The sequence below is a fragment of the Lycium barbarum genome, chromosome 1, assembly GCF_019175385.1.
Source record: "Lycium barbarum isolate Lr01 chromosome 1, ASM1917538v2, whole genome shotgun sequence".
NCBI lineage: Eukaryota > Viridiplantae > Streptophyta > Magnoliopsida > Solanales > Solanaceae > Lycium > Lycium barbarum.
Genome location: NC_083337.1, coordinates 59,959,384 through 59,975,172, shown reverse-complemented (window position 1 = coordinate 59,975,172; position 15,789 = coordinate 59,959,384). Strand labels below are relative to the sequence as shown.

Below are 15,789 nucleotides of genomic sequence, written 5' to 3'. Positions count from 1 at the left end.
CGGTGGATAGAATCACGTATGTCAACATCTTGTATCATGTATGCATATAACGTGTCCCGGCCCTATATTAAGGGACTTGGTGGATAGAATCATACATGTCAGAATCATATACCATATATACATAACGTGTCCCGGCCCTCTACTGCGGGTCTCGGTGGATAAAGTCATCATATGCCATCCTGGCTGCCATCCCCGTATCATCATATCATCATATACATATACATATAACGTGTCCCGGCCTGCAAGTGAGAGGGACTCGGTGAATAATGCAGAGGAGTGCGCACGATAACATGTCCTGGCCCGGGCTCAGTGAAATCCAAACTGAGGCTTGCACGAACACAATAATGCGAAACCATATGCACATAAATCAAGACTCGATAGACAAGTATACTTACCGACTCCTGAAGGCTCAGAAACAAGTTTCGGGTCAATCCGACTTAGTATGAGAAAGTTATGGACGCTTGAAGTACAGAGCCTTCTACGAGCATTTCAGAAGCCATTTTTCGAAAATCGAAGCAATACTCATATCAAGTATCTTTCGGATATCGTATAGATCAAATCAAATATAACTTTTATAATCATGTGCACATATCAAAGTATATCAAGGACTCGATGGAATAGTCGGACGTGCTAGCATTTGAAAAATCAAGACTCTAGTCATATCGATTATCTTTCGAATACCATTCGGAAACATATCAAATAGACCTTCGGACATCATAAATACGCATCAAAATCATATGAAGTAGCTTATGGAAATCAAGGACATTAGCCATCCTAGTGGCTCTAAGAATAGGAATTTCTTCGCAATCATACATATACGTCATTTGTTCGTTTCATAGAGATCATGCCAAAAGAAAGAAAGGTAAGCCTTACATACCTTGCCCGCTTTCTATGCTAATCCTAACTTAAGTCTTTCGCTTCGCAAGATCTACAACAATATTCATATGTACCAAACATTAGCCATAAACACTTAGAGTCCAATTCTAAACCAACACTTAATCTACAGAAATTTCGGCAGCATTTCCCCTGTAAATGCAACATCCCCGAGAATTCAACTTGGCCAAACATACAACAACAAATCCGAGAATTTAACTCGGCCAAAATATCGACAACAATACCAACAATTATTCTCATAATACCCACAATCAATTCAAAACACATTCTAACATTAACAACTTCTTTCTACAAACTTTGACGACTTTCCATTTACGTTCAATTCATAGTGGCTTGCATATTCAAGTTCAAATCCGCAACCATTCAAACAATATTCAAGAATACTTCAAACAATCCGTACAATATTCAAATAATCCAACCCATATGCTATGCCACCCGAAATCTTCCAAATGGAATAAGAACAATAACAACACATTTTCTTCCTTCAATTTCATAAACTTCAACAACAATTCACACACTAACAACATTCTTTTCCATAATTACAAGAAGACTATATTCAATTCACATTAACTTTTAAAACAACTTTCCAACCCTCACAACTTCACTAGAATCATTAGGCATCCATTTTCATCATAGATTCCATTACAACAACAACCAAAATGCTAAGTAAAATTTGTCCCTTATTCCTACACACACACACGACCACCCACATACATATACACGGCCACACATAACATCCATATTTTCATGAATTTCATTCATTCCCACATACCACAACATACAAAACCATCCATAACATATAAAAGAATATTAAATCTTACTTTTTTCCTTCAACTTCTCACTTGGCTAGGGTGGTGAACTTGCAACAATAAGAGGGATCTTGCTTCCACAATTATACCACGTTAAAGAGGACCCTTGAATCAGTAGGAATACTAGAAGAAAATATTTTTTTGGATCAAAATTCTTGGTCTCTTGGCCGAATAGGCTATCCCTTTGTTTTCTCTCAAAGTTTCTTGAACTTTCTCTATGTTGAAGATATATTTGTCATCTCTCTTTACTTATTTTAAACTCCAACATGGGCCTTGGCCCATCAATGTGGACGGCCAAATGGCCCCTTAATTTTCCAAGCCCGCTTTTTTTTTTGTTGGTCTTGCAATTCATGAAAAATAATTTTCCAAATTCCAAATTTGCCCTTAGCCTTCCTCCGTATTTCTATGAGTCGTCTTGCGAATTTCCCGTTTTACCCCTAACCTTTCTTAACATTTCCACATCCATAACTCCCATAAACAACTTGTGTGCTAAACAAAATTAAAAATATAGCTTGGCTCTTAACTTCCCGCAATTATCTTGAATTATCCGGACGTACAAAATGCGGGATATAACATCTTCCCCCCCTTCAGAACATTCGTCCTCGAATGTTGAACTGACCTCATGGCGTGTTATAATACATCGGGGAGGTCTCCTCTATAGTTGCCACATACGATCATTTAACATATCTGTTTTAGAAGCTTAGATTACCTGTGGCGCAGAAAACAATTTGGGATACTTCCTCTTCATTTCTTCTTTCGGCTTCCCAGATCATCTCCCCTGTTTGGCCGCAATACTTTAACCGGAACCACGTCTTTGGCATATAACTTTCTCACCTGACTATCCGTTATAGACAAAGCCTATTTCTTATATAGTAGCTTCTCTGTTACTTAGATATCATTTCTACGAAACCCTTGGAGAAGGGTCACCAAAATATTTGCGAAGCACAGGCACCTGGAAGATTGAATATACCTCTTCTAATTCGGTGGTAACTCTGACCCGTGGGTGACTCGGTACGGATAATTTGATAGAGTCTATAATATCTCAAATTGAGCTTTCCCTTTTAATTTTACATTCTAAGTGTTCATCCAGTAATGACTTTGTCGCTAACGAGCATAATGGTTATGTTCCTTTCCAAGGCCAGTAATATCAGTATTCAAAACGTATATACATGATATTGTTTTGCCATTTCTCATCCTCCGCAGTCCAACTGTACTCATGACAACTTATGATTTAAGCTTAGTTAATTTATTAATTCGCAGCATCTTTGGGTTCTTGCCGCAACTTCTTCCTTATTTCCTTTCCTTGCATTCCCCGATACCAGTATACTTGTCTATGACTTCCTTGGATTGATGATCACTCCATCGACCATTATTCCTTGTTGGCTCTCCGGCATGGACTCCTTATAATTATAATTGGACATAGTTTTATGTTAATTATTCTTACCATTCCATAGTGTATACCTTCACATTTAGTATGATTAATGGTTCATGAGCTATTCTCTAATACCCGGTAGCCTCTTTTATCTTCTATTCATATAAGCAGCGTGCTTCCTTCTTTTCGAGACGTTATTAACTATCAACTGTAGTCACTTCATTATAACAGTCGTCATCTGAGGCATCCTTTGGATTTGCTATCCTCTTCATTGACCTTGTGGATTTAGCCTATATACCTTTCTTACTCTCTTAATTGCTTCCTTCTGGAACTCAGATCATCATAATTCGTTTCAAATCTAGTATGTTCTCCCCCCCCCCCCCCCCCCTTTTATTAAGAGGGTTTATATACGTCTATGCCTTTTAAGCGATCCTCTTACAATTGAAGTTCTTTTATTGCGGAGTCTGCCTTGTCTATCTCCTTGCTAACTACATTCTCGTATTTAATCGGAATACTTATGAGGCCATCCATTCCCGACGCTTACTTTTTATTTTCCATTCTGATATACCTCTGTCTTTTATGTCTGACGATGTCATTAACCCCTTTGGTGCGTAATCATTTCCAGTTATTTTCTTTCTAAATACTTTCATTTTCCTTCGATCGAGCCATTAGTATCCTTGATCTTTTCTTAGGGAGTAGCTTTCTTCTCTTATTGCTCATAGCATCGGCCCTGACGTTCGCGAGGTATTCTTTTATACGTGTGAATCGGCTCCATTCTTAAGTCACCTTCCAGAAAGGCTTCTCTTATGTTCAAATCAACTATACCAACATGGCTGTGGAATTATCCCTCCTTTGGTAAGTAGTCAGTCGGCTATCGCCAACTTATTAAAATATCCTCCGTACTTCCATATGCTTGTCCTATTTCCACCGTCAACTCTCCTCAAGTTTGTTTTTCTTTTTGTCCTATACTAACACATTTTAGTCCTTTTACAGACCTGTCCCTTAAATTTCTACGCAAATGATTTCATGCTTGCCCGTCGGCTCTTCTGGAGGTTTTGCTCAATCATGTTTCTTACCTTTCATTTACTCACTGTCTTTCTTTTACAGATATCGTTGTAATAAAATTTTCCAATCTTACCTGTAGTGCAATCAATATCAGCCTATTTCATAACCTTTGTACCGTACCTTTCTCTTTGTGTCTTGAATTCCGTCCAATTAATGTCTTCCGTATATCGCAACACTAGCTGCCAGGCTTCACCTATCGATCGATATGGTCATAAATAGGATGTCATGTGCATACACATACATTTACTACCATTTCGCTTGCAAAACATTTCCCAAACGCTTATTCAAACTTACTCTCATTCCAAAGCTGTGTTGCGCTTTCTTCTCCTTCACCGGCCTATTCTACCTTAACCTACCTTACCTCTTTAAGGTGTCTAATCACTCCGCATATTCTAATTTCCTTTAGGTTACCCCAAATTTCCATTTTGTCTCTTATATCTATATTTGTGAAATTGTTTGTACATTTCCCAGGGGGTCACCCATCCCAAAATTGCTCTGACCCTAGCACGTTCAACCTTGAAACTTCAGTGCATTTCGATGCGTTAATGCCGGTATAATTGCATCCCCTACCCCGCATGACCTTTATCACGCAATTTAAGGCAAGTCGGGGTGTTAACAACTTCCAAAACGTTCCCTTAGCGGGTCCCACCCCGATCTAGAGACGATAGTGCTCCACCACAGGAGCGGCTGGCATGGCCCCAGAAATATCCTCCTCTGGTGTCCCAGAAGAATACTATGATGGATCTGTATTATAACTATCCGCCTCCCTAGGGGTAAGAAACTCTGGAGGTATCGTCGCCGGGTCCTCCCACTACCAGAAAATGGGCTTATGGCAACGGAATCTATTGTAACGATTGTAAAACTGTTGCTATAAATATGTTTTGGTAACGGTCATAGCCGTTGCAATATCTTCTGGGTACTATAAGTACACTGTGGCTACAAAACCATAACTATTGTGTAAGAACCGTTGCTAGAGGTGTAGGTATTGGGACGGATTTTCTAACCGTTACAGTAGAGACGTTTATTCCAACATTATTTTTGGGAAATTTTCTATTTGAACGGTTATATAATTCCCTCCTTAATTATTTTCCCCCCGAAAATTTCGATACACCCGTCAATATTTTTATCCTTTCACCCTTTTAATATTAAATTTAATAGGTTTAATTTTTTTCCATTTGCTCATCATCCACGCTTAGCAAACAATTAAAACCCACTTTTTAATATCTCAGTTCTTTACCTCACTCATCAGTAGTGTGGAAGAGAGGTAAATTTTCTCTCATTACATACGTGAAGAACAACTGGACAAAATGCAATTTTTGGTTGAACCCAGCTGATTTTCTCTCTACAAAAACGCAATTTGTTGATCTTTGATGGGTGTTAAACACAATATGCTTATAATGTTACATATTCTGGTCGAATTTTGCCTGTGTTCGTTTGGTGGGTGTTTGATGAAAATGGTGATTTGTGGTTATTGTGTTGGGCTTTTTTCGATTTACATTTCTCTGAATTTTTCCGTTTTTACATGAAATCATTGCTCTTTGGTTTTGGTTATTTTCTTGGTTAGAATGGAGATTTATGGTTGATTCTTAGTGGGTGTTTTCTCTTTGGATTTCATGGTCATGAATTGTTTGTCAAAATCTAATTTTATGGTCATGGGTTCTTTGCATGTTTCCATTTTTACCTGAATCTTCCTTCTTATTTAAATTTTTGAGTTTTGTTTGACTAAATGTAGCTTAATGCCTTATTTTAAGTGAGGTTTTTTGGTTGGAATCCAAGTATCAACTTTTCAGGTTCAATTTTATATCTAAATCCAAGTGTTTCATATTTGCAACAATTTTGCCTCTTATTGTTTTATTTTTTTTTGCTTGTTTTGTTAGTTTTGGGAGATTTCTTTTTATTAGATGTAGGTATATGTTTTTTTTTTTTTGTGGTTTTCCAGTTCTAATTTTCTTTCAAGATTGTGGCTTGTTTGCTGAATTTTTCCTTTGATGCTAGGTAACTCGATCGTGGGGAGAATCCAGAATTTGGAGCTTCAATCAGTTGGGAGGTACTGAGTGTTGCTCTCGTATTGTAACCTTTACATTAGATGGTCATCAATCAGTTGTGGGTGTTTTCTTTTTGGAGTTTGGTAGAGTTGAGTATTTGCGAAATGGTCTTAGAATGCATATGATTTCTTTTGCTTGTTGTTTGAGGTTTGCGGTTGTCTTATTTTCTCAAATAGACAGGCACATATAGGCACGTGCGTGTATGTATGTTTTTCTTAATGGCGTTTAGAGCTAAATTGTAATTAAGAGATTTTTGCATATGCATAAGATGGTACGTTGTCAATTAAGTTATCTCGATAGAGATGCTTCTCTTGCTGTTTCCATGTATGAATCACTAGAAACTTGTAAATCTTTAAGCATTGTGTTAGGATTAATGTTTTATCCATGGAATGATTCAAATTTTTAGTGTTGTTTCAATTGTGGAAAGCATTTATACTTGGTATTCCCACTTAATTTCCATTTGGATTCGGAATGAGCAGAAAATAGCAAAGATTACGCATCGGCGGTTCATGACGGTTCTTCTTCTCACTTCTTAAGTTGTTAGTTTTATATTCTTAATGAGATTTACCTAGAAAAGATTACACCTTTCATAGAACTGTTTGATTAATTTTTGACCAAACTTTCCGTAGAGTTTGTTTGAGTTCATCGATTGAGGTCGCCTTGGTCTGTTTCCAGTAAACTTGACAATTAGCTCGGTTGATTGCGTCTACTTCTCTCCAGGTACTCTCTCTCTCATTTGTTTTCTGGATTTATTTTGTATGCTCTTTGTTTTACTATTTTGGAATTCTTAATAGTCTCTTGCAGCATTATATCCATATTTCATGTTATCAACTGACAAAATCTGCACCGGAAAATTCAAGTTAACTGCCTGATAATTTATTTCTATTTTGAGTCTATTAACTTTATTGGCTGAAGCAAACTGTACAAAAATGACACAAGATTCAAAGCTACCTTCTCTACAACTATATTTCCATATACACCAGCATTCTGTGCTATCTGTTTTGCAGTATCTGTTTCCATTTTTTGTACATAGTCTTCACACGACTTTAGGGGTGTTGTTGCTTCTGTCAGCTGATATAGTGTGTGTGTGTGTATATATACTCCAACTATATTTCCATATACACCAGCATTCTTTGCTATCTGTTTTGCAGTATCTGTTTCCATTTTTTGTACATAGTCTTCACACGACCTTAGGGGTGTTGTTGCTTCTGTCAGCTGATATAGTGTGTGTGTGTGTATATATATTCCAACTATATTTCCGTATACACCAGCATTCTTTGCTATCTGTTTTGCAGTATCTGTTTCCATTTTTTGTACATAGTCTTCACACGACTTTAGGGATGTTGTTGCTTCTATCAGCTGATATAGTGTGTGTGTGTGTATATATATATTCCAATGTTGTTTTAGGAATTTCATTGTACTGATGTGCAGTTCCATCTAAGTGATGGTTATTAATGAAGCTTCTTTATTGCTTATTGATTTGAAAGAATGCTAATACTTTAGAACCATTGGAAGTTTAATTTATTGTAACTGTCTTCTCGCTTAGCCTTGGGGTTTGTTACTTGGTTCTGAGATTCTTATAGTGTATGTTACTTAAAAAACAGAAATATAATTATAGTAATCCACATTTACATATTAGCAAAAGTATGCAAGTGTATGGTAAAAAAAATAAAGATTTTTTTTTGTTGGCAATTAAAAGAGAACTTTATTAAATCACCAAAGTGAGAATGACATACCAGGGGAGAGCTTAGCCACCTCAATCCCTTCTCAGTTACTTCCTCTACACCTAGAAACAACAACACCTAGGAAAAAACCAAACAATACAAATGAACCTACAGATTACTAGCTAATGTATTCGAACAGCCTACTACTAGCTCTAACTCTAGTACAAATAGCAAGCTTTAGTTGGTGAAGCAGTTGATTCTCTGGTTTAGCTTTGTGCTGAAAAATCCTCAAGTTCCTTTCAATCCAAATACCATGTACTACTGCTGCAAAACTAGCCTTCAAGATAATCCCTCTAGGATGTTTGCCCCTAGCTTGCTGCATTACCCCATTTCCACATTGTATCCCAATCTTGTGATTCTCCTGGCCACTTTTGCCACTCCAACATGCTTCTCCAGATTTTGTAAGTATACTTACAACCAAAAAATAGATGTGCTTTCGTTTCTAGCACAGCTTGGCAGAATACACACATGGCATCCACAGTCATTCCCCATGTAAGTAAAATGTCTTTGGTTCTAAGTGTACTGTGAAGACAAATCCATAACATAAATACATGTTTAGGTTCAGCTACATTCTGGCAGATCAACTTCCTTTAGGGGACATTGGGTACAACACCTCTCAAGATCTTGTAAGCACTACTTATGTGAAAGACCCCTCTTTGTATGAAACTGTTATTCTGATTCAGTACCTGCTAGTGTTTCCTCATATTAATAATCTTCCTAATCATCCAAGAGGCTTGTTTTGGCATCTCCATTGTGAAATTTTTTTGAACAAGCTATTTATGTCGAATGGATTGAAACTAATAGTTCAAAATTTCAACCTGCAAAGTATGATGGTAACTGTCTTTTTTGGGTCCTCCGTGTATGCTCTTTTAGTCTTTGATTTCTTATCTTTTGCTACAAATTAAAATAGCGTCTCCTTTTCCTTTTGAGATGCAATTCTATTGAATGAGTAAGAGTTTTGTGGTTAGTAGTTGTAGGTCCGTAACAATTATCTTAACATGTTGCTCTTCTTCTATTTCTTGGCTATCAAGACTTCTAAATTTTGTGATTTCTTATCTTATATAGGATTTTAATGGACAATGGAGACAAAAGTTGGATGAATTGCCTAAGATGGACGGAGGAGTATAGTCATGGAGTGAACAATTTTCTTCATAAGGCATTTGAACGAGCATCTCAAGGAGATGAAATATTATGCCCTTGCAAAAAATGTGTTAATCGCTACTGGCATTATAGAAATGTCGTGGAAGAACACTTGGTTGTTGAGGGGTTTGTTGATAATTACACTAAATGGGTTTTCCATGGAGAAGGGTTTTACTCGAGAAATGCACCTGATCCAATCAATGATGATGAAGATTCTAACTTGCGTGACGACATTGATGGACTGCTTCATGATACATTTAGAAATATGGAGGGTGAGTCGGCACATGAAGAAGTAAAGAGAGAGGGACTATTATCTGAAGATGCAAAGAAATTTTTTAAATTATTGGAGGAAGGGAAACAAGAGTTATATCCGGGGTGTGTAACTTTCACTAAATTGAGTTTCACCATTCAGTTGTACTTGCTTAAAACCTTGCATGGGTTGAGTAATGTAGCATTTTCAGACATTTTAGCATTGCTGAAGGAGGCATTTCCCTTTTCCCAGCTACCAGAGTCATTCAACAAGGCTAGAAACATGATAAAAGATTTGGGTCTTAATTACGAAAAAATACATGCATGCCCTAATGATTGCATGCTATTTTGGAAAGACAATGAGAAAGCAGAAAATTGCTCCGTTTGTCGGTCTTCTAGATGGAAGAGTGTTGGTAATGCCTTGACTAATGCCAAATCTAAAATCCCTGCAAAGGTTTTAAGGTACTTTCCCTTAAAGCCTAGGCCTCAAAGGATGTTTATGTGTCCTGAAACATCTGTTGCAATGAGGTGGCATGATAATGAACGACCCAATGACGGGAATATAAGACATCCTGCTGATGGAGAAGCTTGGAAGGATTTTGACTCTTTGCACCCAGACTTTTCTAGAGATCCTCGTAATGTCAGGTTGGGTCTTTCAACTGATGGTTTCAACCCATTTCGAACCATGAGTATTTCTCATAGCACGTGGCCTGTTATGTTAATGAACTATAATTTATCACCGTGGATTTGCATGAAGTCGGAATATATCATGTTGTCAATGATCATTCCGGGTCCTTCATCTCCGGGAAATGATATAGATGTGTACCTACAACCATTAACTGCAGAATTAAAGGAATTATGGGAAGCTGGGATAGAAACTTATGATGCTGAAACCAACCAAACATTCCGAATGCGTGCAGCCTTATTGTGGACAGTTAGTGATTTTCTAGCATTAGCAATGGTTTCTGGATGGAGCACCATAGGGAAACTGGCATGCCCCACTTGTAATTATGACACATGCTCTCAATATCTCAAGCATAGTCATAAGATGTGTTACATGGGTCATAGGAGATTTTTGCCTCGCGATCATCCATTAAGAAAAGATAAGAAATCATTTAATGGTCAGGAGGAGCATAGACCTGCACCAACTCCTTTGTCGGGTGTAGAGTTATTTGAAGAGCTGCGTGAATTCAACAATGTGTATGGAAAGGGAAAAAAAAAGGCCTCGGGATAATAAGGGTCCCTGGAAAAAAAGGTCCATTTTTTTTGGAATTGCCATATTGGTCACATAATAAATTGAGGCACAATCTTGATGTGATGCACATAGAGAAGAATATATGTGATAGTTTGCTTGGGACTTTATTGGATATAGATGGAAAGTCAAAGGATCATGTAAATTCTCGCTATGACTTACAAGAAATGGGGATATGGAAGGAGCTACAACCAATAGAAGATGATAATGGTAGTTTAAGTTTGGCTCGAGCTTGTTTCTCCATGAAGCCAGAACAGAAACGGTTGTTTTGCACAGTCATAAAAAATGCCAAATTACCAAAAGGGTGTGCTTCGAATATATCACATCGTGTGCAAGTGAAGGAGATGAAAATATCAGGGTACAAGAGCCATGATGCTCATTTTATAATGCATTACCTTCTCCAAGTTGTTGTTAGAAAAGCTTTGCCCAAGAATGGTTCGCTGACCTTGATTAGATTGGGCAATTTCTTTAGAGCCATATGTAGTAAGGTTATAAGGCCAAGAGATCTTGAAAAAATGCATTCTGAAATTGTTGAAATAATATGTGACCTTGAAAAGATTTTTCATCCAACATTTTTTGATATAATGCTACATTTACCTATTCATTTAGTGAATGAAATTAAGTTTGGGGGTCCGGCCCATCTTCGTTGGATGTATTCCATTGAGAGGCACCTATGTAAGTTGAAGGGGTTCGTTCGCAATCGATCTTGTGCAGAAGCATCAATAGCAGAGGGGTTCCTGGCTGAAGAGTGCTTGACTTTTTGTTCGAGATACCTACACGATGGCGTGAAGACAAGATTTAGTAGGTACCAACTAAGGATGACGAGTGCCTTCAAAATTTGTCACCTATATTCCCTAACATAGGTCATCCAATAGGAAGAGAGAAGAAAAAGAGAAACACTTTTCTTATGGATTCACAATCCAAAGATGAAGCACATCGGTATGCTCTGTTCAATACTGGAGATGAACAAGTGGAGAAGTTAATTGAGTAAGATAAATTATATAACAAATATTTACATTTAAACTTCATTATTTGCATTTCAACTTCATTTATAAAGGCGTAGTAATTTAATTTTTAATTTTCATGATTGCAGGGAGCATAAGAATTTGATGGGTAATCATACTAGATCAAATGCCCGGGTAAGAGCAAGGAATCATAGTCTAGAATTCAGTAACTGGTTTGAAAAGAAATTTGAAAATGTTGAAGTGCCAGATTATTTACGAGGTCTAGCTCAAGGGCCTAATTCGGTGGCTCAAAGATATACTGCATATTTTATTAATGGATACCGATTTCATATGAAAACCCGAGATGCACCCCGCAAGACTCAAAATAGCGGAGTGACTTTATCAACAACAACTGATAGTTTTGCTAGTGCTAGGGACCAGAATCCCATTGATGGAGAGGTCATCTATTATGGAGTTATTCAAGATATCATTGAGATTGATTATTATGGTCATTTTAGTGTCGTATTGTTCAAATGTGATTGGTTTCATAATGTAGTAGATGAATATGGTTTAACTCGGGTATACTTCAATAGATTATGCAGTACAAATGACCCTTATGTGTTAGCATCGCAAGTTCATCAGGTTTTTTATGTGGAGGATCCAGCTGAAAAAGAGGTTTACTATGCAAGGAATAAAGTCCCGATAGATTTGTATGATTTAGAGGAAGAGAATTGTCCCAATATCAGACACATTTTGGAGGGAACCTAATGATGACATTGGTTCCTTAAGTAGATTACCTGATGTTGACAATGGCACGTCAAGAGAAGACATGCCTGTTGATGTTGTTGACGTGCCAATTCATACACAAGATTTAGAAGAAACAATTAGAGAATCATCAGAAGAGGAGGATGACATTGATGATACTGATTGGATTGGATGGAAGAGGATGATTAAGGTGAAAATCTTGAACAAACTTTAATTATGCACTTGCTGTTTTAATTTTATTTTTATTTTTTATCAATGAATGATAAATGCCCTTTTAGAAAACTATTTATGATTATTCTTGTTCTCTTTTTTTAATCATCTTTCATTTATCTTCTTCAATTTACTGAATTTATGAATAGATTTGTATATTTAACAAAATGTATCTTAGGATGAGATTTAAGTTATATGAAAAAGGTGTGAAGGTCCTGATACAAAATTTAAAAGGTCTGTAATTTTAGAGTTGGTCATCTTTTATTTTGTTTCTACTAATGCTTATGCTAGCCTTTCCTTTTATTTTAATGTTTTGAACTTTACAGAGTTCTGAATAGTCATGGATGAAGAAGATCGGGCTGTAAGAAAAAACAAAAGAGCAAAAGGCTCAATGTTCCTTCCAGCTGGATCACTTGCCTCGTTGGCAAACCAAATGTCGTTGAGGGGAACAAAAAGAAATGTTCAAGAAGCTGATTGCTCAAATAGGGAAAAACAACTTCCAAGGTTAAGATCCCAAGTGCAAACTCAAGTGCAGCAAGAGCCAATTCATTCTACCTCTCTTGTAGAACAAGTACAACAAGTACCAAGGCATTCAACTACTTCTGCAGCACAAACAGTACTAGAACAAGTGCAGCAAGAGTCACGACATCCTACCCCTTCTACAGCACAAGCAGTACAGGAGCAAGTGCAACAAACATCACAAGATTCTACACCCCAAGAAGCAAATCAAGAATCTGAGGAACAAGGTAAGAATCTATAGATTGTCATAGATTCTACTAACATTAATTAGTAATTTGGTAATCTCTGTGTTATGATTATTGTAGGTCCTGCTTCCATGAAAAAAAAAAGAGGTAGAACACAAATGCAAAATGTCCATGGACGAAGTGAGCATAAATTGATCGTGCTAAATAAGCACAACCAACCTGTTGGTCCTACTCAAGCGATCGTAGCAGAGTTAGGTAGCTTCCTTGGAACATTGGCAAGGAATTCGACCTTTTGTCCTATTAATGTATCAAATTGGAGGAAACTGAAAACACATAAAAATATGTGGAAATATACCAAGGTTTGAAGTTCTCAATGTTTCTATTTTTTGTTGATATTTTTCAGTATCTTTCGCATTAACCTAACAGCACCAAGTTGTAGGAAAAATATAACATTCCTGATACTGCACAAGCATGGGCTTTAAAAGCAATTCAATCTGCTTGGAGAAAGTATAAGAATTGGTTGAAGAAAAAACACTATATACCCTAAGCCAATGACCAACTTCGAATGGAAAACAGGCCCGGATATGTTCCACAGTCTCATTTTATGGATCTCCTTGTATACTGGAACTCTGAAAAATCTCAGGTAATATATAAATTAAGGACAACGTAACTTTCTTTTCTTGAAACTAGTGCCTTATTTACATCTGATTTATTCTCTTCATTGCTTATATTTTTGGTTCCTATTATCTCACTAACTAATTTATTGCAGAAAATGTCCAACACTAACAGAGAGAATCGCAAAAAGTTGAGGTATCAGCATACTGTTGGGAAAAAAAGCTTTGCTGTAATTCGCGAGGTTTGGCGTTTTCTTTTATTGTTCATTTACTATAAATCTGCAGACTTTACTTAGGAAGATTTTTATGCCAACTTTCATTTAACTAGGAAAAAAAGAATGAAGGTCCCGATGCTGTGACGAATAAGGCCATCTTTGTGACTACAAGAAAGAGGAAACCTGGTCGAGTTTACAAGGACTCATATGAAGATACGATTAGGAAAATAGTACGAAACTTTCTAATATAAAGTTTATTGAGATCATTTGTTTGTTCTTAAATGTTGGATCAGTTTGATATACATGAACTCTCTACTCTTGAATCTGATTTGTAGGCTGAAATGGAAAGAGAAGAAACTCAAGAAAGCGAAGATGGAGTTGATGCATTTGCCGCAGTTATAGGACCTGATCATCCGGGCCACGTAAGATTGTATGGGTGTGGGGTTACCAAAACTGTCTTGAAAGGGAAAGCTGGAGATTCTGGACCCTCTTTAAACGGTAATGATGAACTGATGAATCAAAAAATGGAGGAGATGGAAGCGAGGATGCAAAAGATGCAGGAAAAATTCGATGCACAAACGGAGGTGATGGAACAAGGTATTACAATGAACGTCATCGCACAACTTCAGCGTCTAAACCCAGACTTAGTACTTGATCCTAGCATGCTAAAATTCAATTTTCGTTCGCTAGGAGAAGCTGCTAGTAGTAACAACCAAGGTCAGTAATTCTTCTTCTTCTTCCACTGTTCTCTCTGTTCAAGACATTTCTTTTCTTCTTGTTCTCAGTCTCAAGCAACTGAGTAATCTTGATTCGTACATGTGATCTATTTGATAATTTTATTAATCTCTCTGTTGATTCTTTTTCTTGCCTAAGCATATATTGATGAAATCTTATACTGGCTGGTTGTTTGTAAGGAATGAACGAAATATGTAATGCTGGTGTTTAATTGCTTGCTACTTCTTGATCTATCTGGATTGGTTGGAAAGAACAGTGAGCTGGTGTTTTACATATTAGATGAAGAATGTTGTTTACCAGTTTTTTACGAAATAACTTTTTACCTGAGCATTTACCAGTTGATTCTGCTTATTTCTAGCAGACTTAGGATCAGTTTTGCTAGGCTTGTGTACACTAGCACTTGAGGTCAAATGTTCATAACTTTCAAGTGCTTTTTCCCCACTTCGAACTATTCGATCTGGTATCTGCTAGTGCACTATACTGCTGTTTGGGAGTTGCAGATTTTTATGCTGTAAACTGGTGCTGCTTATGAGTAGTATCCCTTGGAGTCACATTATTTTCCAGTGTCTTGTTTGCTGCTTGCATTCCTAGCAGTTTTTTTTCTCATCAACTTTATATATACGGAGTATATAACAACGAAACAAGTTTTGTAATTTTTCGTTGTCGTTTTATTCTCGTGCTATCAAACCTTCTACTGGTACATGCTGTATTGATCGATGGACTTACCAATCTTGATTGTTAAAATTCTTTTATCTCAGCACCCCTCAAATGAGATGGAGCAACTGCAGCACTCATAGTAGCATAGACTTGCTGCTGTGTGTGAACATCGATCAGTACCCAAGACTTGCCCTATAGTACTGGTTTCACCAGCAATATGTTTAGTACTACCCTTATATATTCTCCGCAACTGATTGCAGCTTCTTTTGTACATGAACTCTGTACCTGCTTGCGAACTACAGTACTTGGACTCATTTGATCCTCAATCTGCACCATAGCATTATGCAGCACTTCAGCACCATCCTCTAAATTCCTTTCTCTCTTATTTGTTTGTA

At 37.0% G+C, this 15,789-nt stretch overlaps 2 protein-coding genes across 2 annotated transcripts; both read left to right on the top strand.

The window, feature by feature from the left end:
• Positions 1 to 8,981: 8,981 nt before the first annotated feature.
• Positions 8,982 to 10,532, top strand: LOC132611948 (uncharacterized). The gene has a single exon (XM_060326306.1). The coding sequence runs from the start codon at positions 8,982 to 8,984 to the stop codon at positions 10,530 to 10,532; it is 1,551 nt and encodes a 516-aa protein (XP_060182289.1).
• A 2,277-nt stretch (positions 10,533 to 12,809) lies between these two features.
• On the top strand, positions 12,810 to 14,801 carry LOC132611945 (uncharacterized). The gene is made up of 6 exons (XM_060326302.1): positions 12,810 to 13,215; positions 13,294 to 13,532; positions 13,943 to 14,029; positions 14,116 to 14,232; positions 14,338 to 14,719; positions 14,788 to 14,801. The coding sequence occupies exons 1-6, from the start codon at positions 12,810 to 12,812 to the stop codon at positions 14,799 to 14,801; spliced, it is 1,245 nt and encodes a 414-aa protein (XP_060182285.1).
• The last annotated feature ends 988 nt before the right edge of the window (positions 14,802 to 15,789 follow it).

Coding starts and splice junctions, on each gene's coding strand:
- LOC132611948 (XM_060326306.1), top strand. CDS start 8,982: ATGGACAATGGAGACAAAAGTTGGATGAATTGCCTAAGATGGACGGAG.
- LOC132611945 (XM_060326302.1), top strand. CDS start 12,810: ATGGATGAAGAAGATCGGGCTGTAAGAAAAAACAAAAGAGCAAAAGGC. Junction 13,533..13,942: donor ATATGTGGAAATATACCAAG/GTTTGAAGTTCT, acceptor AATTTATTGCAG/AAAATGTCCAACACTAACAG. Junction 14,233..14,337: donor AAGATACGATTAGGAAAATA/GTACGAAACTTT, acceptor TCTGATTTGTAG/GCTGAAATGGAAAGAGAAGA.